This window comes from Macrotis lagotis, chromosome X (assembly GCF_037893015.1).
Source record: "Macrotis lagotis isolate mMagLag1 chromosome X, bilby.v1.9.chrom.fasta, whole genome shotgun sequence".
Taxonomy (NCBI): domain Eukaryota; kingdom Metazoa; phylum Chordata; class Mammalia; order Peramelemorphia; family Peramelidae; genus Macrotis; species Macrotis lagotis.
The window spans coordinates 653,423,651-653,448,566 of record NC_133666.1 but is presented as its reverse complement, the minus strand read 5'-3'; the positions used below and the strand labels follow the sequence as shown (position 1 = coordinate 653,448,566).

The 24,916-nt window shown below is 39.8% G+C and overlaps 1 protein-coding gene across 1 annotated transcript in view; it reads left to right on the top strand.

The window, feature by feature from the left end:
* The first annotated feature begins 2,823 nt into the window (after positions 1-2,823).
* The window catches only part of FBN3 (fibrillin 3), a 106,484-nt gene continuing 84,391 nt past the window's right edge, over positions 2,824-24,916 (top strand). The window contains exons 1-4 of the mRNA XM_074205012.1: positions 2,824-3,061; positions 3,856-3,938; positions 4,957-5,055; positions 13,638-13,733. Of these exons, the coding sequence (XP_074061113.1) occupies positions 2,898-3,061; positions 3,856-3,938; positions 4,957-5,055; positions 13,638-13,733 (442 nt within the window). The 5' untranslated portion in view covers positions 2,824-2,897. The remainder of the gene's footprint in view (positions 3,062-3,855; positions 3,939-4,956; positions 5,056-13,637; positions 13,734-24,916) is intronic.

Genomic DNA, 24,916 nt, shown 5'->3' with positions numbered 1-24,916 from the left:
GGCAACTGTGGGATCCCTTATCACTGGGAGTCAGGAAATCAGGGCTCTAACAACTTTCTGGCTATCTATAAATCTCAGCTTCCTTATCTATAAAATGGGGATAATATTTGTCCTTTCTGTCTAATGATGTTGTGAAGGAAGGTTTTGTAAAACTACAAAATGCTGGAGGAAGGGAAAGGGATTCTTAGGCTTGGTTCAGAATTGTGTGGCCTGGGCAATGAGTCCTCTGGGAGATCAGAGAAAGAAAGGGGAGAGTAAGGTGGTTGTAGGATACAGGAAAGTCTTCTTGGAAAGGATGAGACTTGGTTAATATCTTAAAAGTCTTCCCAACTCTGATTCCAAAGTCTCTACCTATCTAACTTCTTCCCTTCCTTCCCTGCTTCCCAATGTAACCCTATAACCAACTAAAATGGATTTATAAAATAGCTAGCACTACATAGCATTTTTAAGATGTGCAAAGCAGTCTAAATGCCTCTCATTTAATCCTCACAACTACTCTGGGAGTTATCTCCAGTTTATAGATGGGGAAACTGAGGCAGGAAGCAGTTAAGTGACTTGCCCAGGATCTCATAGCTGGTTAGTGTTTGAGACTCAGGTTTTGCTGACTCCAGATCTGTTGAGCTATCCACATTCATGCACCCTAACAGACATTCCCCTTGTTCTAATCCTATCCATCCTTCAACATCCAGCTCAAAAGTCAGCATTTCTTGGAAGCATTCCATGATTGATACACCCATCTCTCTCCCCTTCCCCCAGCTGGAAGTGATCTCTTCCTCTTCAGGATCTCCCTCCCTAGGATTCATTCTCTCTCTCTCTCTCCCCTTCCTTCCTCTCTTTTTCTCTCCCCCTCTCTCTCTCTCTCTCTCTCTCTCTCTCTCTCTCTCTCTATATATATATATATATATATATATATATATATATGTATATATATATATACATATATATATACATGCATATAAGGATATGTGTGTTATGACACATCTTATCCAACCTTATTTTATACTGATTTCTAAATTTGTCAACTTCATAGTCACTTTTAAAAAGTTTAATCCAATGCCACTTCCTCCATGAAGTCTTCCTGGATTCCTTCCTGTCCCCCTACCCCCCCCACACACACACACACTCCTCCACCATTAGTAAAGATGTTCACAGGGATCATTGAGTCTGCCCTCTAAACCTTAAGGATGTCAAAACTAAGGTCTGGAAAATAACTTAGCCAAGGTAAGTTCCCAGGCTCAAATGGCCAGTTATGAAGAAACCTTGGTTCTCATAGAATACTTGGTTCTGGATATTTCATTTGTCCTAATGTATTAAATACAATTTTATTTTCTATTCCAATTCTTTCCCTGCCTCCTTTCCCTCCCTCACCAAATAAGCAAACAAGAATAATAAAACCCATTACAAATATGCATAATCAAATAAAATGAATCCCTCGTGTCTCCTGTCCCCAACACACAAAAAAGGTATACTTTAGTCTTCACTGGAGTCCATCAGATCTTTATCTAGAGTCGGGTGGCATACTTCATCATCAGTCCTTTGGAACTATGATCCCTCCCTTTGTTGACTAGAGTTACTAAATCTTCAAAATTGATTATCTTTACAATATTGTGGTCGTATAAATTTTTCCACCAGTTTTACTTCACTCTACATCAGTTCATACAACTCTTCCAAGGTTTTTTCTGAAATCATCTCTTCTATCATTTCTTATAACATAGTTGCATTCCATCTCATTCAAACCACCATGTCTTGTTTGACCATTCCAAAATTTATTGGGCATCCTCTCAGTTTCCAGTTCTTTGCCACCACAAAAAGATCTGCTGTACACATATTTGTACTTATGGGTCTTTTTCTCTTTCTTCAATCTCTTTGAGGACAGTCCTAGTAAGAGTTATGCTGGGTCAGAAAGCATCCAGTTTAATATGTTTGGGAACATTGTTCTAAATTCTTTTCCAGAATGACCAGGTTATATGTGATTTATTTATGGGGTTTTATAATAAGGGGCTATAGTTTGTCACACAGTATTTATTGTTACCCACATATTTATTGGAGGAATGAATTTGACAAATTTTGACAAATATTTATTAAACATTTAGTAGATATAATGAAGATAAAAATTAAAGTCCATGACCTTAATTGGCTTACATGCTACTGTGTTTCAAGGACCAATTGTCTCAATATTCTTTCTCTACCACCTCATAGATCATACCCCATCTGGAAACTGAAGTCTCAGAGAATTCTGAGACTTCACTAAGTTAAGTGACTTGTCCAGTCATGAAACAGAAAAGAGTCCGAGATGAGATTTGAACCTAGGTCTTTTGATTCTAGGTCCAGGAGTCTATGGCTTAAGAAAGATGAGTATTCATAATGGTGAGGGGAATCAAAAATGACTCAGAACAGAGAAGGTGGTACATCATGAGCTAAGACTTTCAGCCTAAAAGTATCTAGAATTTGGACAATGAGAAGGGAACAGGGTTTGAAGAAGGTGGCATGAAGGAGATGAGATATCCCAGGATAGAGGGGCTTTTGACCAAGAGGATACAAATGGAAGCTTACTTGAGAAAAACCCTCCATATATTGGTGACATAATGGAAAAAAACCTTGAGCTTGGAGTGAAAGAAACTTAGATCTGACTTAATTATTCCTCTGGCCTCAATTCACATGCTGAAATTCACTTTCTCCCTCTGTAAAATAGGGATAAATGACCCACACGCCCTCAGTGGATTTTTGGGAAGAAAGTTCTTTGATCCTCTTGAAGTGCTTGGATGCCATTATTATTGTATTGAGTCCTGCTTCTTCCCCCTCCTTCCCTTCCAACCCAGGACAGGAGCCTGTGACGATCAGCCCTGGGGACTGAGCCTCAAGGGACGGGGCCAGGGGAAGAGGCAGGCATCCTGACCATGGCTGGGAACTGGCTGACCCAGATTCTTCTGGGATGGACAACACTGGTCTGCATGGCCCAGGCCCAGTGGGAAGGGACCATTAGGACTGACAAATCTGTTGGCCATGAGGAGACACCAGCCTTGAGCCGGGTTCGAAGAAGAGGCTTTGACACCTTAAGAGGGTATGTTTATACCAGGTTCCCTCTCCTTCTATTAGACAGGCGGAGGTAAAGTAACTTTTCCAAGGTCTAAGTGACCAAGGCAGGATATTCATTCAGTTCTTTCTGACTCCAAGCCCAGTTTGCCATTCACAATGTCACAAGGACTAAAATAAATAGTAGTAGTAATAGCTAACTTCAAGATTTACAAAATGCTTTACAAATATTATTTCATTTTGATATTAGAGTTGTCTGCCTAAATAGGGAGCCAGAGCAAACCCTGAGTCTGCAAACAAGGGTTGAGGTGTTCTGGGGCTGATCACTTTGTCATGATGTTGCTATGGGCACCCTGTCCACGATGCCCCATCCACCATGCCCATAATGCTCCATGTGAGAAAATCTCTTTCCTCACATTTTCAGATTGGTATCATGTGCTTAGGAGCAGGAGTTGTTATACCACAGCTAAGGGATGTGAGCTTTTTTCCTAAGCTCAATGATGAGCCAAGTAACCCGCTGGGTCTTGGTTTACTGACATTATAATTAATTAACTGTTCCCATTATCATCATCTGTTGTTTTTATTGTTGTCCCCTCTATGATGCCCCTGAGAATATTCCATTATCCTTAGTTCCTGGGACAATGATCAAGGCTTCTCTCCCTTTCTTCTTGAGGATTGAGGCAGGAATATCATTCATTCATTCATCCATTCATTCCTTCATTCATCCATTCATTCCTTAACTCCTTGACCCCTGGATCTAAAATACTCTACTTCTGGGAGCTTGTGTGTGAGGACTCATCCTATGTCCCTGTTCTTTTCCAGGCCAAATGTCTGTGGCTCCCGCTTTCATTCTTATTGCTGTCCGGGCTGGAGGACCCTTCCTGGGGGAAATCAGTGCATTGTCCGTAAGTGAGAGCTAATAAGTTCAGACATTGGACCTGGGTGGGGGAAAGAATCCTGTGTAATTCCTGCATAAATATTCTCCTTTTAAGATAAAAAACTGGGCTTTGCTCTATAAACAGAATGGAAGAAGTTGAGAAAGGCACTCTTGAAGTCATCTCCTTTTCTTTAGCCAGGGTAGGATTCCTGTCCTTAAAAAGCAATTATTGTTGGAGGCAGCTAGGTGGCACAGTGGATAGAGCACTAGCCCAGGATTCAAGAGGACCTGAGTTCAAATTTTATTTTAGACACTTAATAATTGCCTAGCTGTGTGTCCTTGGGCAAGTCACTTAACCCCATTGCCTTAAAAAACAAACAAAAAAAACCAAATTTTAAAAAAGCATTATTGTTCTTTTCCTTGGCTACCTCTAAGAAACAAGATTCCATAGTCATTCCAAATCTTGAGTGTTGTTCTTCATGATCTCCCATACATCCCACCTCAGTTCAGTCAGTTTTATTATACTCATTTACAGATTAGAAATAGTGTTTGTCCTTCATTCTCAAAGAAGGCTATGACATCAGTGAGATGCCATGACAAACACATGAATTAGATTTGAGTAAGGGAGGTGCTGTGCTAAGTCACCAGCCTCATTTTCTCCTCCAGAGCCATCTGGGTCCAGGGGCCAGATATGAATCAGGATGACTGGAGATGGCCCTGGATATGAGGCAGAGTTAAATGACTTGTCCAAGGTCACACAGCTAGTATCAAGTATCTAAGGCTGGATTCAAACTCCTTTCTTCCTGACTCCAATGCCAGTGCTCTCACTGCGCCATCCGGAAAGAAGAAGAAACATAACCAAGATCTGTACACAGGAAGTTAGTTTCTGAACCATGATTTAAACTCAAGTCTCCTCATTCCCTATCCTGAAATACTTTCCTGATTCCGCATTACCATTGCCACAGTGTAGCAGCAAGTACAACAAATGCAGTATCCAGCCTATAAGACACTTTGTCCTTATCATCTCCTTCTTTTTCTCTTTTCAGCCATTTGCCGAAATTCCTGTGGGGAAGGGTTCTGCTCCCGACCCAATTTGTGTGCCTGTGCCAATGGACAACTGTCCCCCAGCTGTGGAGCCAGTGGAGGTGAGGGGGGGTAGGAAATGAGGGAATGGAGAAGACTTGGAAAATGAGGAGGAGGGGAGAATGGGTAGGGATTCAAGTGAGGGAGCTAAGGCTTCCTTTTGGGAAAATCATGACAGAATCACAGAATGCCAGAGCTGGGAGGCCTCTTAGAGCCCAGTATGTTAGAATTGGAAAGACCCTTATGACAAAGAATGCCAAAGATGGGAAGGTCCTTAGAACCCAGACTGTCAGAGCTGAGAAAGTTCTTAGAACACAGAATGTTAAAACTAGGAAGGCCCTTAAAACATAGAATGTCAAAGATTGGAGGGTCCTTAGAACACAGAATGCTAAAACTGAGATGGTCCTTAGTACATCAAAGATCTGGGGTGGGAAGGTTCTTAGAAGGAATGGCAGAAGTGGGAGGAAACTTAAGAGAATGTCAAAGCTGGGAGGGCTTTTAGGACACAGAATGTCAGAGCTGTGAATATTCTTAGAGGATAGAATCTTAGAGCTAGGAGAGCCCTATATCAGGGGTGGGAAGGGTCTTAGAATATGGGACGTCATAAGAGCTAGGAGAGCCCTATATCAGGGACAGGAAGGGTCTTAGAATATGGGACACCATAAGAGGGAGGATCTTTAGAGAGATCATCTAGTTCAGCACCTTTATATTATGCATGGAGAAAATGAGGGACAGAGAGTGGAAGGGATTTGCTGAGGACTACACAGTATGTTAGAATTTGTTTTGGAATACAAGAGATTACCTCCATTTTTGATCTTTGATACTGGCCCAAACACAGCCAATTTTGTTCTCTTCCCTAGTATTCTGATCTGGTTGCCCTGTCACTACGAGGTTAGGCAGCCTTCTCAGATCACTACCATCCTTCCACAGTGCTAAATGATAGGTACTGACATGAGGTATCCTGCCTCTGACAAAAAGTAACTGTGCTGAGTGCTTTATAAATATTATCTCATTCCAACAAGCCTAGGAGATAGGTGCTTTTATGATCCTTATTTTACAATTGAAAGACAAAAAAAAAGTGACAGCCAGAATCACAAAGTTAGCCAATGTCAGAGACCAGATCCAAACTCCAGTCTTCTTGACTTGAGGGCAAGCACTCTGTCTGCTCTACCACCTGACTGCCTCCAGGAGTGGAAAAGTTAACTACCTGCCAGGTTATAGTACTTCCACGGGATTACTTACCCATAGTTCTAAATACCCAGAGGTCAGAAATACAGACACTGTTTCCAACCCCACAAAAGCAGACATTACCTGACTATATAACATTGATTCATAAAAACTCAAGAACAATTTTCTTTTAGTTCTTTTTTTTTTTGCAAGGCAATGGGGTTAAGTGGCTTGCTCAAGGCCACACGGCTAGGTAATTATTAAGTGTCTGGGCCGGATTTGAACTCAGGTACTCCTGACTCCAGGGCTGGTGCTCTATTCACTGCGCCACCTAGCCACTCCTCAAGAACAATTTTTAAGTAGATGTTACTGTCTTAAATTCTAAAAATTTTTAAGTCATTATATAATAGAAAGCTTTTGAAGAATAGAGCCTGGGACAAGGGGTACATATCAGCCCTACTTTCTTTATCTGCCAATGGAATTGTGTCAAGGATGCTTTTGGTTATCCTATAGAGCAGGGATGTTGAATTTTCTTTGTATCTTGTATTATTTTGGCAAGCTCATGAAAGTCATGGGGCCCCTTTCTCTGAATAATGTTTTTCAATGCATAAAAATAAATCCAGAGGATTACCAGAAAGCTAATTATGTTGAAATATAGTTTCAAAAAAATTTCATAGTTCATTGACCCCAAATTAAGAACACTTGTTCTTGAGGATAATCACACATCCTAATGCATTTGTTCAACTCAGAAAGCAGTTATTACCTTGCAAGAGTCCATAGAGCATTGTATGTAAACAAATAAATAACTTGATAATGAATCTCAAGGCTATTTCTATCTAAACCTCATAAAAAAAGATGAAAATAATGAGATCATAGATATAATAATCATTTACCTCATGGAATCGTTCTCTGATAATATTGAAATATCATTTTGGGGCACAGTGGATAGAGCACCAGCCCTGGAGTCAGGAGTACCTGAGTTCAAATCCGGCCTCAGAACACTTAATAATTACCCAGCCGTGTGGCCTTGAGCAAGCCACTTAACCCCATTGTCTTGCAAAAAGAACAAAACAAAAAATATCATTTTGAAGTATAAAGTTGTTAACTTTGTCAAGGTAAGATAGAGACTGGTAGTTTTGAACTTCATGCTGGAGGTCACATTGAACCAGTGGATATAGGTGAAGACATAGTGAGTATAAACAGATGAAAAAACTGTGGTCAAATATGTGAAAAGAAGTTAGGTGGTAAAGGATGCTAAGTGATTCAGTAGATAGAGCACCAGACCTGAAGTCAGAAGATTCTTCTCTTTGTGTCCAAATCTGGCCTCAGACATTAGCTATATGACCCTGGGTAAGTCACGTAATTCCATTTACCTCCAATTCCTTATCTCTAAAATGAGCTGGATTAGGAAATGGCAAATACTCCAGTATCTTTGCCAAGAAAACCCCAAATGGGGTCATGAAGAGTCAGATATGACTGGAAACAACTAAACAACTTATGTGTTAAGAGACATCTAGGCATCCTGAATTCAAAGCTGTATGGGAAGAATATGTTTAAAGCAACTAACAATTATGTGACACTTTCACACTTTCAGGTCCTTCAAATGGACCCTAATACAAGACCTATTATCATAGAGCAGTTAATAGAAAGATGAACAATTCCTTACTGGAAAGGAGAAAAGATTGATAGGTATTCTTAGACAACATTTTAGACTGGTAAGAAACCTACAGAAATACTTCTGAAAAAACAGAAATCATTTCCCTGAGTGATATATAAAAGTAATAAAGTTGTATAATATTGTATTTGCTGAATATTATAATCAAAAGTGGTTTATAAATCAGATGGAACTTATCGAGTAATTACAATCCAAGAGTAAAATGAAAATGTCCTCTATAGATGACATTCTCATTAACTCAGTCAATAATATGCTGGTGGAGAAGCCTCAAACAAATGACTTATCCATGTGTATTTGTATGTAAAAATGAAAGAATTTATGATGAAAATTGAGAACTATGTCACTGCCGTCAGAAATTATAAAGAGTTATCTTTAAGAAGACTGGAATTAACAACCAATGTGCATCTCTTAAGGGAAAAAACTGTGCAACACATTGTTAAGGCTATAAAAATTTATTACTTACCAAAAACCTAGCAAGACATGACCTGGTGGTTAAAATTACACTTCAGTAGCTAGTTGTCTTTTATGGACTGACAAATGGAAAATCCTCATAATACAAATACTGTCCTCAAAATATCCCAATAAACTCTTCTAGAACTGCACCATTATCACAGGCTGAACTGCTGCTCACAGTTGTCCAGATGTTAAAATTCAAGAGCACCATTTTAAATATATGCTACCATACCATTTAATATAGTTTTCAATCTACATAGAATAAAATAATTTCAAAATAGAGATCTAATAGAGGACATCAAAATTATGTAGGAAGGAACAAGGTACCTATCCCTGTTGTCCTGTTTACTATTAGACTTGTACTGAGGTTTCTTTCACACGCTCATCTTTTACAATCAACAAGTCTTATTATGTTCCAGGCTATGCTAAGTGATTGAGATAACCAAGAAAAAGTAAAAGCAACCCCTGCCCTCAAGGGATTTACATTTTTATGGCAAAGAAAACATATGTGTTTGTGTGTGTGTGTGTTTTCTTTGTATCTTCGATTATTTTGGCAGTCTCATGAAACCCATGACCCCTTTCTCTGAAAAATGTTTTTAAAAGTATAAAAATATATAGAGGATTATCAAAAAGTTAATTATGTTAAAATATAGTTACAGGGGCGGCTAGGTGGCACAGTGGATAGAGCACCGGCCCTGGAGTCAGGAGTACCTGAGTTCAAATCCAGCCTCAGACAATAATTACCTAGCTGTGAGGCCTTGAGCAAGCCACTTTTTTTGCAAGGCAAAAAACCCCCAAAAAACCTAAAAAAAAAAAAAAAAGAAATAGTTGCAAAAAATTTTAGTCCATAGATCCCAAATTAAGAACCCTTGTTACTGAGAATGATTATATATCCTAATACATTTGTTCAACTCAGAAAGCAATTATTACCTTGCAAAAGTCCATGGAGCATTGTATATAAAAGAATAAATAGCATAAAAGGGATGAGTCTACATCCTTACATTTTCATTCAGTTACCTAAAGTTATTTTATCTATCTTGTAATATAATATTTAGTTATTTCATATACCTTGTAATATCCCACAGAACATGAAATATAAAAGATTAATAGCAAGCTAACAACATACCTCAGGAACATTTCTATCTTAACTCTTTCAAAGTTTCCATAACCCAGTCAAAATAATCCTGTGATATGAGTAATATCGATATTATTTTCCCATTTTATAGAAAAAAGAAACTTAAGCTCAGAGAGATGGTTCAAACCTAGGTCTTCAAATTCTAAACACAGCATTCTTTTCATCCTAACATGTTTCCTTAGAGCATAAACTCTATCTAGGTAGGCAAAATGTGCCTAATCCACACAGTATTATTATAGAGTCCAGCTTATTTTGGGCCTTACTTTATGCCCAAGAAATCTTTTTTCTTTTTAGTAATATTGCTAAAATCACTCCTGAAGCAGCTAAATCATCCCCCCCCCATCTTCCTTCACCTTGCTTTTCTCTTAGTCCCCTGCTCCTTGTGGAAAAATCTGTTTTCTTTGATCCTACCCTGATATGATCTTAAAAATTATCTAAAGGTAAGCCAACACTTTCCTGGAAAGACCAAAATCACGAAATGCAGAAAACTCTTTTTCCTATTCATTGCTACATATTTACAACTGTTTCTACAATTCAGCAGACACTTACACTGATTGCTTTTGTGCAAAACACTGTGACTTATTCGTTGTTTTTTGTTGAACAATGGGGTTAAGTGACTTGCCCAAGGTCACACAGCTAGTAAGTATCTTGTGTCTGAGGTCAGATTTGAACTCATCTCCTCCTGACTAAAGAGCCAGTGCTCTATTCACTGTACCACTGCTCCTAAAATGCTGTAATCTATGCTGAAGATACATTTCTTTTTTTTAAAAAATCATAATTTCTGTGCCTCTAGGAGCTTTCTAACGACAACACTATATGCCAGCTGATAAGTAGGACATCAGGTGTAACGGGTTAGGGAAAGAGGAAAGAGCCAAACTAACACTTGGAAAACTTGTGAAAAGAGAAATCTTCAAATGTTGATGAAGATGGTAATACTTGAGGTAATCCCTAAATAAAGAGAAGGATTTCAACAGAGATGAGGAAGGCCTGCATTCTAGGTATGGAGGCCAGAGAAGTGGGGATTGGAGAGGAGTCCAGGTTGGTTGGATCATCGAATATACAAAGGGAAGGAGAGGTGAAATAAGATTAGAATGATAGGTTAGAGGCAGATTGTCCCTAAAGGGTTGGAAGTTCCAAGTTTAAGATTTTACATTTTGTCCAAGAGAGAGACAATAAAGGTTTTGTGTTGTTATTCTTTAATGAGGAAGTGCCATAATAAGACCTTGAGAAAAATTATTGTACCAACTTTTTAAGAATAGACTGGAAAGGAGTAAGGCTGGGGATAAGGAAGAACAGTTAGGAAGCTATTTTAACAGGCCCAGGTAGTCTTGGGGATCTAAACCTGGATGGTGCCCACGTGGAGTGGAGAGGAAGGGATAGGTGCAAGAGATGTGAAGGTAGGCCCCCACAAGATTTGGCAATTGTTTGGAAGTGCTGGTGATGTGGGAACAAAGGTGATGTGTGAGGTGAGTGGGAGTGAAGGGTCAAGGAGATGTAATCAGGATTTGAAAACTGGTTAGCATTCTCGGGTTTGTAGTTCAGGAACCCTTGTTGACAAGGATTCTCATTACCTTGAGTCTGCTTGATAGTAAACTTGAGTCACACCTGCACATACACTTCAGAAGAGACAAAGAGGAAGGAGCTGAGAAATAGTGCCTTCAGCCCTACAAGCATGGGCACAGGGACAAGGGCAACAACCAGCAGAAAAAACTGAAGGGAGAATCCAAAAGGAGGGTGGAGATATGACAGAGAAGGGAAAGATTGCAGGCATCTTAAGACAGAACACTTAGGCTGAAGCTTCTGCTTCTACCCATCTCTTCAAGGACTGAGGAAAGCTTTAAAAAAGTCTTGGTTTTTTACTCAAATTCCCCTGTACAATAACAGACACTAAAATATTCTCTCTCCTTGCTTCTCCTACCTGAACATTTCCAGAATCCTGATTTGTCTCCACTATGGAGAAGCCAGGGATTAGTGGGAGATAAAATAAAATTTAAATTAAGATTGAGGGTCACCCTCTGCCTGAATGTTAAGAATTTTCCTTACTGAGGGCCCTCAGCTATTGTGATTGTACTAATAACTTTCATGTGACATAACCTCTGTAAAATAGCAGAGGAGGGGACCTGAACATCATCATATTGGCCCCAGTCTAAAAGGGATGTTAATTTTAGAAACAGGATGTAACATATCACAGCCTGTGATGTGAACAATTAATAGGGGAATGGGAAGAGACTATCAAGAGCTGGGCGACATTTGGCTTTTCTCTTTCTAGGAAAATGCAGAGTATGTTACGTTATCTACTATTAGACAGGTATGGGGGGCGAGGTTAAAAAAAAAGAGCAGACTTTTTTTTTTGAATGTCTGTCAGTCTTTGAAAGAGGGAGGTACAAATCTTCTGTTCCAAGATTCCTGCAGAAACCTGATAGCACACTTTGATCTCAACACCCTCCTTTTGGTTTCTCATTTTCATTTTTTCTGTCCGTTGTTACTCGTGCTGCCTGTGTTTTCTGGCTTAGCTCATTAAATCTTTTGGATTGTCAAGGATGCCATCTTGCCATCTCCCCACTCTTTCCTCTCAATATGTCCTTTCAAAAACTGTGTATGTGTAATTTTTAATTCCCAGGCGTGGCTCAAGTCTGCCTTCTGATTCAAGGATGGGCATAGTCCCAAATCACTCTCAAGGCTAAGGGAATTCTTGCCCTTCTCAACTGCATATCCCAGAATGCCAGTTCTCAAACACCTATTACAGAAAAGCCCAAGTTTTCCCCATTAAAAGAATCAGTTTCAGCACTAAAATTTTTTGAAAGTTTAAAAAAACAGTAACAAATAGAGATAAGTGGGTGCCTTCCTTGGGAGGTCTTCTAGGAAAGATTGGATGATGAATTGTTGGCAGTGTGATAGAGGGGGATTGTTTGGACAAAAATGAGTCAGATTACATGGCTCCAGAGGTCCCATCCATCTTTAAGATTCTATGATTCTGCCAAAGTTCAAACTGCAATTTGCAAACTAACCTCTGCTAATGACATGGCATCTAAGGATAGGGAGGTAACAGTCCTGTGCTCTGTTCTGGTCAGCCTACATTGGAGTAGGGCTAAAATCAATGGGTAGAATTTGTATGGAAGAACTGTTAGGGCCCAGATCTGAATGGGCTGCTTCCAGAAGTAGTGGGCTGCCTCGAACCTGGAGGCCTTTAAACAAAAGCGGGATGATCACTCCTTAGGTATTTTGTAGAGGAAAGTCTCTTTGTTTTCCAAATATTAAAAAAGAAAGGAGGGAAGGAAGGAAGGAAGGAAGGAAGGAAGGAAGGAAGGAAGGAAGGAAGGAAGGAAGGAAGGAAGGAAGGAAGGAAGGAAGGAAGGAAGGAAGGAAGGAAAAGAAAAGAAAAGAAAAGTCGGGGTGGTAACATAGTTCAGTAAAAAGAGTTTGGGATTTGGTGACAGATGACCTGCCTCTAGATGTCCTTGGGCAAGTCACTTCAGATCTGTGAGTCTCATTTTTACCATTTGTAATAATAATGATAATGATAATAATAATGATAACTCACATTTGCCTGTGGCTTTAAGACTAGTAAAATCCATTCTGTATATTATCTTTGTGGGTACTCACCTAACTCAAGTAAATGTTATTATTGTCATTTTTCCAGATGCAGAGAATGAGTTAAATGATTTTCCCAGGTTCACACAGTTATTAAGTATTCGGGGCAGGATTTGAACTAAGGTCTTTTTGACTCCAAATCCAGCTCTCAAAAAACAAATGTTTAGGGAGAAAATTATTATTTTTTTCAAGGTTTGAAGTTGACTGCTCTATGCCTCATCGACTACTTTATGATCATTATGCTGTTGATAATTGGTGCACTTCACACACATGCACACTCATATGAATCTTAGTAACTGGTGATTCTGCATTTTGTTTCCAATGAAATGGACTTGCAGATACATTCTCTATGTACGTGCCTATGTGAGAACAAGCTCTCAAGCCACTAGGACACCTAACTAACTATTTATGAAATGAAGGGTTATACGAAATAGATGAGCTACTGCCAGCTAAGGATGGATGATATTGCCTCCCAGTCCAAAACTTAAGGAAGCCTACCCTCTAGGATATTTGCCACTTTGAGCAAATGCCCTCAGAGCCATGCTACCACCCAGGGCTGGCCCTTCCTGGTTAACTTGGCTTTACCTCTTTCTCTTTCTCTCTCTTTCTCTCTCTCTCTCCAGCTGTGTGTGACCAGAATTGTCAGAATGGGGGTCGCTGCATTGGCCCCAATCGCTGTGCTTGTGTCTATGGCTTCACTGGGCCCCAGTGTGAGAGAGGTAGGTAGGATGCCTTGTACCAGGGGCAACCCCAGAGGAAGCCCTGGGCAAAGGGAGCAGTGGAGTAGGGATGAGGGGTGGGAGAGGGAGAAATCATGAGTACCTGAGGGTTGGATGGGGTAGGTGATGTCTAGGTGAGAGGAGGAGTCTTTGGGTGGGACTCTCCAAAATCACTGTGGGCAGGACTGAGGGTTTTGGAATGAGTGGAAGAGCGGCCGAGCTAGAAAATTAAAGCTGTGGTTTGGAAGTACTAAGCCCCTGGACCCAGATGCCTCTCTCTCTCTTTAAGACTTCTTCATGCCATTAGCAGCTTTTGCCTTAAAAAAAGTACATTTTCAGGTGTGATTCAATTATGCTCTAATCTGGACATTGAATGCAAGCAAGACCTATGTCATCCCATCCCATGCTCTTTCCTTCCCCTTTTTCTTACTCTTCTTCCTTCTCTTCCTTTGCCATTCCCTCCTTTCCACTTCTCTTCTTCTCCACCTTCCCATCCTCTCCTTGCAGGTCCTCTTCCTCCTCTAGAACCCCCTCTAGAATCCCTGAGAAAATGCACTGGGGCTGGAATACAGGGGTTTGCCCTCCTTGGATCCCTACTGCAGGGATTATGACCTCCCAGGGGCTTCCCAGTCCAGGCCAAGCACTCCAGGCCCCTTGGGTTGAGCCCTGCAGCCTTGTTCCTAATCTGAGTCTCTGGAGACCTTGACTTTTTCAAGGGCCTCAACATAGTTCAGTGCAAAGAGTCCCAGATCTGAAATCAGAAGTCTAAGATTTAAGATTCCTCTCTCTAATGCTTACTACCTGTATGACCTTGGGCAAGTCTGTTTAAATTGCTCAGAGCTCACTTTCCATCTGTAAAGAGTTAGATTTAACTAACTCAGTATCTGAGCTCCCTTGAAGCTCTAAATTGGAGATTTTATGATGGGATTTTTTTTTCTTTTTAAATTTTTTTGGGAGGAGGCAATCAAGGGTTAAGTGACTTGCCCAGGGTCATAGAGATAATAAATGTCAAATGTCTGAGAGTGGATTTAAACTGAGGTCCTCCAGACTTCAGAGCTATGCCACCTAACTCCCAATAATGTGTCAATGAATCTTGAACTGATTGGTGTTGGCAATTCCTTTCACTCATGCAGATCATAACCTCGTCACGCCTTCTCATCCTGCTCAATTCTTGCCCATTTTCCTCCTTAAATCCTCCTTAGAGGTCTATCCAATATATGTGGAAGACCCTCTTCTGACTCTTTCAGGTCTGTTCTGTGCAGCACTGGGGAGATAACAAAAGCCATCACTAATGGCTTTTTAATGTTTACAAATGTTTACAAAAAAGGCAATGAGGTGTAGTGAATAGAGAGCCAGCTCTGGAGCCAGGAAAACCTAAGTTCAGGCTCAGCACAAGTCACTTAGCCTCTGTTTGCCTCAGTTCCCTCAACTGTAAAATAGTCATAATAATAGCATCTATACTCCAGGGTGGTTGTGAAGACAGTGGAGATTATATAATTAGTCGTTATTATCATTGTTGATGTTATTATTACCAATAAAAGCACAGATTCAGTACTTATACCTGTCTATTTCAAATGATCTTTGCAATTGTAAAATGGGCACTATAGGTGTTATCCTCTTTTTTTTCACATGTGGAAATTGAGAATAGAGAGAAAAGTCTTGCCCAGTGTCAAAGAATCCCATGTATCAGCAGCAGGATTTGCACTTCAGCCTCTCCTCTCTCTCAGTCCGGTGTTCCACTGCACTTTATTACCTCTCCTTGTCTTGTTTACAAGCTGAAATGATAAACTTGTTGATCAGCAGCAATTCGAGATTATTGAGAGAATATGGTATCATTGCCTGAACTGAATCTTGGCTCGTCCTAACTGTATATGTGATGCTTCACTTCTGACCATCAGAAGTATCTCTCTAACAGAACACCTTGATGAACTGTCCTCTCACCGGGCCTCAGCCTCTGATCAAGAGGCCTTTTTCATCCATCTGGTGTATCCTACATAAATAACTATGTTGATTTCTCAAGTGATAAAGGACAGCAATAGCAACAATAGTAACAATAGCAGCATTTCTAAATATTTCAAAACATTTCTAGTGTTTCAAGACTTGAAAACAACTCTGCAAGGTAGGTAGTACAAAAATGCTTATCGCTGTTTTATAGATGAGTAAACTGAGGATCAGAGATTTGTGACTTGTTCAGAGTCATGCAGTTAATAAGTGTTAGAACAGGGACTTGAACTGAGATTGTCCTTGCCCTTTTCCTCTTGAGGTCAATCTCCTTTATTAAGAACATCTGGCAAACAGAATCAGAAAGGAAATCACTTCTTGAAAAAGGAATGGGGAGGGGGATGAGAGGCTAGACACAAAGGGGCCTTTACTTGTTTGTGCAGTCTTTTCTGACATCTTGTATGCATAAAATGGCTTCAAACAGAACTTTCCCAAAGCACTGGTGGAAGGGCTTGAACTGAGTTTCGGCTGAGAAATCAGACAGACTCTCCAGCTGTGCAACCAGCTGTTCTCCACCAAGACACAGAGTGGGCACTGAACGGAACAAGGAGTGGGGGAGGAGTTCCCTAGACAGATTTGAGCTTACTAGAAAGGTCATGGTGGGAGTGGGGCTAGAGAGGAACAATCTGTCCCCCTGCCTCCCAACCTCTCCAGATCCTAGGTCAGTCCCACACTGACCAAAGAGGTTCTTGAAAGGTAGGTTGGTCTGAATATTTATCAGCAGGGTGGTATAGTGTACAGAATGTTAGTTTAGTCCTAAGAGGACTTGAATTCTAGTCCCAGCCCTGCCACTTATTATCTGTGTGATCTTGAGTGAAAATTTCCGAGGCTCAGTTTCCTCATTTGCAAAAGGAGGGGGTTGAACTAGATATCTTCCAAGTCCCTTCCAGCTTTAAATCTTAGGTCTTCCTTATTCCCTCAGTACAAATCTTCAGGACTATAGTGAATTTAGCAATCCTAGACCAACTTAGGAGATATCCTCTGAAGCAGTTCCATGCAGAAAATAAACTGCGTGGAGTACCTTCCATTTCTGGGATATATCCTACAGGGAATTTCTTCTAATTCTTGGAGATGGACTGAAGGGAATAACTCTAGCTTCAAAAGATACCCTATAGGAACACACTGAATTCTTGGGAGTACCCTATTAAGGATATCATCTAGCTCCAAGAGATACTGCATGGGGAGGCAAGACCTGAGAGACAATCTGTAAGGAATATATCCTGACTCTTGGAGATGCTCTTTAGGAACATAATCTGGCTTCAAAAGATGATGTATATTAAATATCTTCCAGTTTAGGGGGTGTTTATAGGGAGCATTTTCCAACCCTCAGGGATGTCCTAAGGGTAATAAAGTTTGGCTCCAGGACATGCTCTCAGGGAACATTATCTAGCTCAGGGAGATAGCCTACAGGAAGTACCTTACACCTCTTGGAGAGGCCTTACTGGGAATACCATTTGACTCTAAAAACTAATGCATAAGGAGCACTATTGAGTTCTGAGAGACATCTTGTGAGGAGCATCTTCTAACTCTTAGAGAGGCTCAACTAGGAATACCATCTGTCTCCAAAAGGTACTATCAAGATTTAGGAGATATCTTACATGGAGTAATTTATAATTATAAGTCCTTCCTGAAAGGAATGCTTTTAGTACCAAAGGATGCTCTATGGGAACCACTATCTAGTTCAGAGAGATGCCCATCAAGAAGCACCTTACCATTCCTGGAGTTGTTCTGTCAGGAATACCATCTGACTTCAAGAGCTACAGCATAAGAGAGCATTGTTGAGATCCTATGGAAGTATTTTCTATTCCCAAGAGATATTCTGCAACTAGTAACATCAGCCTCTGAGAGACATGCTGTGTGGAGCATTAAGAGACATCCTATAAGGGAATGTTTTAAAGCAATAGGAGATGTTTGGTAGAATGCATCTTCACTTCCAAAGGATGGAATTGTCACTGTGATTTAAATTGGTCATTTTCTCCTCTTCCTAAAACAAAACTCCCTTGCCCACACATGCTCATGTACTCACACTCACTCATTTCCTGTTATTTGGAGGATAAGATGGATTTTGGAAGCATCTTTCTTTTTGCCACGTACACTGTTAAGAACACTGAAAAGGTGGCAGTAAGATTCAATGTGTGACTTTATGGATATTACAAGCTATAACCACCATTTGCCTGGTCTTGGAACTCAGGATGCTGAGTGCTTAGGACTTTTTAAGCAATAGAGGGTTCCTTATCTTAGTCCCCTCAATGTGCTCAATTGGTTATGCCCACCATGATACAAACTGAAGACCAATTTATTTCATCACTTGACAACCTGTCTTCCCAAAAACCTTGCTCCTATATGACTTTTTCATATGACTTTCCCTTATAGATGGGAGAGGAAGAAGAAAATTCTATAGACACAGTTTACCTAGATAAGAATAAAGGGTTATACAAAGAACATCATGCTACTCTTATGGAAAAGATGGAGCCATATGGTCTAGACATAGGTCTAGACCATGAGATAATTTAAAGCTGGTTAGGTGACCAGACTCAAAGAAGAGCAATTAATTTCTCAACATCAGCTTGGATGGAGACCTCCACTAGAGGATCCACTATCTAGGCAGGGTCCTAGGCCATTAAGCTTTTTGTTCATCACTGACTTGAACGTTTATGTAAACACACTAGTTACAAAAGTTAGGATCCAAAATAATCTTGTTAGGCTAGAATTTGAGGCCGAAATTAAAAAGAGAAAATCTATCCCTTTTTTGAAATATTTTAGGAGTGTTTTATGATTGAATTAAACCTAATGATCACAACTCTTGATGATACCTGCTTAAATCTTCACACTCTAAATGAATTAGTAATCAGGATAAGAAAAAGATCTCTGTGGTTTCATTGGTATGGAGATGTTCCAGGTCAACCCAACAATTTACTAAGTACTTCCTAGGCACCAGACTCTGTCCTAAGTAGTGTGGGTATTAAAAAAAAGACCAAAATGATTTCAATCCCAAGGAGCTCACAACCAATATATAGAGACAACATACAAGCATACCTAAAGACCCAAGCTTAGAAAAATCATTTTGGTGGCTGAATAGAGCTCAAATAGATGGAGATCACATGCAAACAACTATTTACAAGCAAACTAGATAGAGACCTAAATTTAAGAAGATCATTTTAGTGATTGAGTAGAGGATAGAATGTAGTAGAGAAATGCTTGAAGCAGGGAGGTCATCCAGTAGGCTATTGCAATAATCCAGGCAGGTGAGTTGGATCTGGGAGTGTCAGAAGAGGGAAGGGAGCACATGCAAAAGATGCTTTGAAGGCAGAATCTTCAGGTCTTGGATATAAATTGAGAAATAGAAGTTAAAAATAATTCCTTTTACTGACACTGGTTGATACTTTCTCTACAATTTATAATATTAGTTGCCTAGGATCACAGAGAGGTTGTAGCTTACCTAGGTTCGCATAGACAGTAGATATTTGTATCTATGTATAAGATACATGCATATATGCATCTATGTGCATTGCATGTGTATGAGGCAAGATTTAAGGCCCAGTCTTCCTGTCTCTAAAGCCAACTGTCTCTATCCATTGTTATCCTCCCTTCTGTGACTAGACTTAAAACCACAATGCAAAAAACATAATTATGTTCATTTAAATACAAACCTACCTAATCTACATAATTCTGTAAATTATAGCTGCTGTATACAATTTTAAAACAACCATTCATGATCAAAGCTCTCTGGTTGATAAAAACAGTTTTAATAGGGTAGAGTATGGCATGTGTTTAAAGGAAAGCAAAAGGGAAATCTCATCATGAGGCATATTTTTGTAAGGGAGGCAGCAAATGGTCATTACTCATTGGTAGTTTTTCTGTGATATGCTTATCAAGTCTGCCCTTCCTCCTTTCTCACGAATGCCAGTGAGGATCATTTCTGTTCCAGGGATAGATTTCTTGGGGTTTTCCAAGTATTCAGTCAGCATATCCTCACCCCAGACGATGCCTTGCTTTTGTTGGCATCTGTGCCCAAGAATCCTGGAGCCAGACCAGTTTTTATCCAAAGAGTCCACTCCGATTAGGTCTACTCTCATACTTGCCTCCCTTTCCAATTGTGTGGCACCATGCATGCCTCTGAACAAAAACTCCTCTTGTCCTCTTCAACGTCAACCATTGTGAATTTGGCTCTGACTCAAGTGAGTGTTAACCACTATCCTTAGTTCCTTCTCCTTTGACCAAGAACATGTTGTACTCCTTATAAAATGAATTTAATAGGAATATATGTATAGTCTTACCCTTGGCTTCAAAAACTAGTCTTCACAAGTACAAGATGAAGGAGGGATTTCAAATGGCAGTTTGCCTGAAAGAGATCTGGGAATTTTAGTGGAACACGAAGTAGATGGCAGCTAGGTGGCACAGTAGGATAGAGCATCAGGCCTGGAATCAGGAAGATTCATCTTTCTGTGTTCAAATCTGGCCTCAGGCCCTTATTTGCTGTGTGATCCTGGGCAACTTCACTTAACTGTGTTTGCCTCGGTTCCTCATCTGTAAAATGAACTGGAAATGGAAATTACAAACCACTCCAGTATCTCTGCCAAGAAAACCCCAAGTGGGGCGATGAAGAGTCAAACCTGGCTGGAAATGACTGAACAGAAATAACCACAAGCTCAATACCAGGTCACAATGGTTGGGCATCTGGATTTATGATCTCCTTGGTTTTGAAAACTTCCTTACTTCAAGGAGTTTGTATTCCATGATATGTATAAGTTTATACAAAATTAGTCTCTATGGAATAAATAGCAGGTAATTTGAGGAGGAAGATACTAATAGTTGGGGGATCAGGTTCAGTGGCATTTGAAGAAGCATTAGAACTGAGGCTTTGAAGGAAACCAGCGATCACTACTCAGGGAATCCAGAAACCCGGGTTCTGGAGGCTACATGGACTTGGAGCCAGAAAGACATAGGCTTGAATGCTGCCTCAGAAATGTGTTAACTGTGATTCTAGGTAAGACACTTACCTTCACTGGGGCTGTTTCCTAAACTGTGAAATGCTTAGAGTTCATCAAAACTGACCATCTAATCCACCGAGTGGTGATATACTCAATGTCCTATATAGTAGCCTTTCTGAGTTTAGGGATACTGCCATGCCTTTGGGCAACACAGAAAAGGTCTTTGATGGACAGCAGTAGCTGCTACTTATACTCAAATAGAATAGTCCTTCTTAGATATGATCTCTTATATCCAATGCTGATTATTTAGATGAATATCATCCTAGACTGTGTGTTTATTTATTTTTTAAGTCTTGTATGACTCTTGATGCCCCCATTTGGGTTCTTGTCAAAGATTCTGGAGTAATCTGCCATTTCCTTCTCATTAAACAGATAAGGAAAACAGAGGCAATTAGAGTTAAATGACTTTCCAAGTGTTACTCAGGAAGTGTCTGAACTTCCTGACTCCAGGTCTGGTACTTTATCCACTTTGCCACATATCTGCCCAGATTAGATTGTATTTAACCTTTAATCATCCTCTTACATTATAGCAGGGTAAAGTGACTTACCCAGGGTTACAGAACTAGTAAGTGACTGAGACCAGAATTTAATTTGAGAAGGTGAGACTTCCTGACTCCAGGCCCTGCACACTACTATGCCACCAGCTAGGTGGTGCAGTGGATGGAGCACCAGTCCTGAACTCAGGAGGATTTGAGTTCAAATTCAGCCTCAAATACATATTAACTGGTGACCTTGAGTAAGTCACTTAATCCTGGTTGTATTAAAAAAATAGAGTGGAAACATTTTAGTAAATATCATTAAGCCTCTTGCAGAGATCAGGCAATAATTATAATGATGCTAGAAAGATTTAAGGTTGATAAATATTTCATTTGATCATCTCATCAACCCTTTAGAGGTGGGTAGTAATATTGTAATTTTTATTATTATTTCCATTTTACAGATAAGGAAACTGAGGTAGACAGAAGTGAAGTGACTTGCCCAAGGTCTGAGGCTAAATTTGAACTCAGGATAGTCCTCTAACCACTACACTACTTACTGTAAGATAGAAACACCTAAAACAGAAGTAATTACCTGGTCCGTATAAAGAGAAGCTGTATATTCAGATATAGCTATTAAGAAAACCATTCCCAAGGGCAGTTTGATGCAATGGAAGGAATGCTGACTTTAAAGTTAGAGGACATGGGTTCAAATTCTACCTCTGACCCTTATTGGCTATGTGACTTTGGTGTAGTCTTGGTCTCCTTTGTGGACTCAGTTTCTTCCTCTGTAAAATGAAGGTATCAAACTCATGACCCATAAGCCTTAAAATATAATACTTAACAAGTCATAATACTTAACAGTCAAATGTTATAATGTAATTACTTAAATGTAATTAAAGTTAATATAATACTTAATACAATACAATACAAAATAAATACAAATACAAGAAAATATAATTAGTATTTTACTTCAAAGTGGAGTAAATATAGAGCCCAGAAAGATCTCCATCCATCTTTATTTGAATTTGACACTCCTGGTCTAGATGACCTTGAAGAACTTACATCTCTATGAGAGGAGGAAAGAAATGAGCATTCGTTAAGTGCTTGCTTATATACTAAGCTTTGTCCTTCATTCTGGAAGAAGACCATGACAACAGGAGAAGTGATGCAATCACAAGCATGTGAATTGGATTTGAGGGGTATACTGTGCTAAGTCACCAACCTCACTTTGTCCTCAGGATGACTGGAGATGGCTCTGGATGTAAGGCAGAGTTAAGTGACTTGCCCAAGGTCACACAGTTAGTGAGTATCAAGTTTCTGAGCCTGGATTCAGATTCTCATCCTACTGACTCAAAGGCCAGTGCTCTATTCACTGTGCCACCTAGCTGCCCTGCTGAACTAATTACAAATATTATTTCACATGGTCTAGGTAGTTACTGTTTTCATCTCCACTTTGCAGTTGAAGTAATTATTGAAAAAAAAAAAGCTTAGAACTTTACTTAGAGTCATGCAGCCACTAAGGACTGACTAAGGACAAACTTCAAGTCAGAACTCACTCTAGGACCAGGACTCTATTGACTGTGCCACCTAGCTGCCTCTGTCAGAGAAAACAAACGGATATAACTAGATACATGGTGACTTGTTGGGGGGAGCAAAACCTTCTAGGTCTCACAATAATAAGAGTAACAGTAACTAACATTATAGAGTGCCTACTATGTGCTAAGCAATTTACAAATATTGTCATCTCATTTGATCTTCACAACAACCTTGTTGTTGTTCGATAGAATTTTAGTCAGGTCAACTCTTTGTGACCCTGTTTGGGTGCTTTCTTTTCAGATACTGGAGTGGTTTGCCATTTACTTCTTTGGTTCATTTTAAAGTTGAGGAAACTGAGGTAAATGGAGTTAAATGACTTGCCCAGGGTCACCCAGCTAGTGAGTGTCTGAGGTCAAATTTCCTGATTCCAGTACTCTATCTACTGTGCCATCTACCTTCCCTGGTATTTCCACTGGGGAGGTAGATGCTATTATAATATAATATAATATAATATAATATAATATAATATAATATAATATAATATAATATAATATAATATAATATAACATAATATAACATAATATAATATAATATAATATAATATAATAATACTATTATAATAGTATTATAGTATAGTATAGTATAATAGTATAATAATATAATAATACTATTATAATTCCCATTTTACAATTTACAATTGAGGTAACTGAGGTTAGGTGACTTGCCCAGATTCACACAACTGGGAAATATCTGAAGTCAAATTTGGACTCAGGCCTTTCTGACTCCCCAGCCTAGTATTCTAACCCTTGCCCCACCTAGCTGTCTAGGACATATTGTTGGAGCTGAGTCTTGAAGGAAAATAGGAATGTGAAGATGAGGAAGGAATGTATTCCAAACATGGGAATACAAAATAGAGGGTTATGTTTATGAGTAACAAGAGGAATGAGCATAATACATAAGAAACCTAAGAAAGGTAGATAGGTTGGAATCTGGTAGTAGGTTGGAGACACAGGGAAAGGCAGAAAGGGTCAACTAAGGTGATCAATAACCATCTTATTGAGCAGGGGGAGTGACATAGCCATACCTGTGGTTTAGGTAAATCCCTTTGACTGTTGGAGCCTGGATTCAAGGGGAGGACACGAGGCAGGGAGGTCAATTAGAATATAATTGTGATGATCCAGATGAAGGCTGCTGAGGACCCAAGTGAGGTTGGCTGAGTAGAGAGGAACTGGATTTACAAGATGGTAGAAATGACATGAAATGAAGAGGAGTAAAGAGTTAAGGATGCAGATCTGGGCACCTGGAAGAAATAAGGACATTTGGAAGAGAGGCCAGTTGGGGGACTGAGATGCAGCTGCTGAGTTCTATTTTGGACCTGATAATTTTGAGATGCCTGCCCTCATTCTTTTTCCAAAGGGGTGCCCTAAGAACTATGCCACCTAGGTAGGTCCATCTCTGCTCCCAGGATTATGACTCCTCAAGGGAGTGCTGCTGTACCTGGCCCTGACCAACCAAAAGGCAAAGCTGGTCCCTATTTTAGAATGATCAAATTAGTCTTGGACCTTGAAGCCTAGTACTCTATCTAGTCTAATGTCCTCCTTTTACGATGAGGTAACTGAGACCAGAGAAGTGAACTGTCCTCTGACTCTAGCTTAGAGTTCCTGGGTTGTCATTCTACTTGAGCTATTTAGGGAAATGGATTCTTATTCTTTCTCTCTTCTTCATTCTTTCACCCTTTCTCTTATAGGACTGGGCATAGTAGGCCTTAATGAGGTCAGAGACCTAGAGGCATTAAATTCTAAAGCAAAGAGCTCTGGTTTAGGAGTGAGCTACTTGGAACAAGTTATGGATCACTAGCTGGGTGACCTGAGCCAATGCACTTCCTCGAAGATGCTGACGTACTCACCTAAGTGTGGCAGCATGGTGTAATAGAAAATAATGAATGACATGGAGTTGACAGATTTGGGTTCAAATCCTGCTCCACCACTTACTATATGTGTGTCTTTCGGCATATCCCTTAACCTCTAATTGGTGCAAGCAAAAAGGGACCTCAAAGTCATCTAGCCTTAGTTTCCTCAAAAATAGAATTAAGAGATTGGGCTGGTTAGGGATTATTCATCTTTTTTGTGTTATGAACTACTTTGACAATTGAGTAAATGCATATGGAATGTTGGTT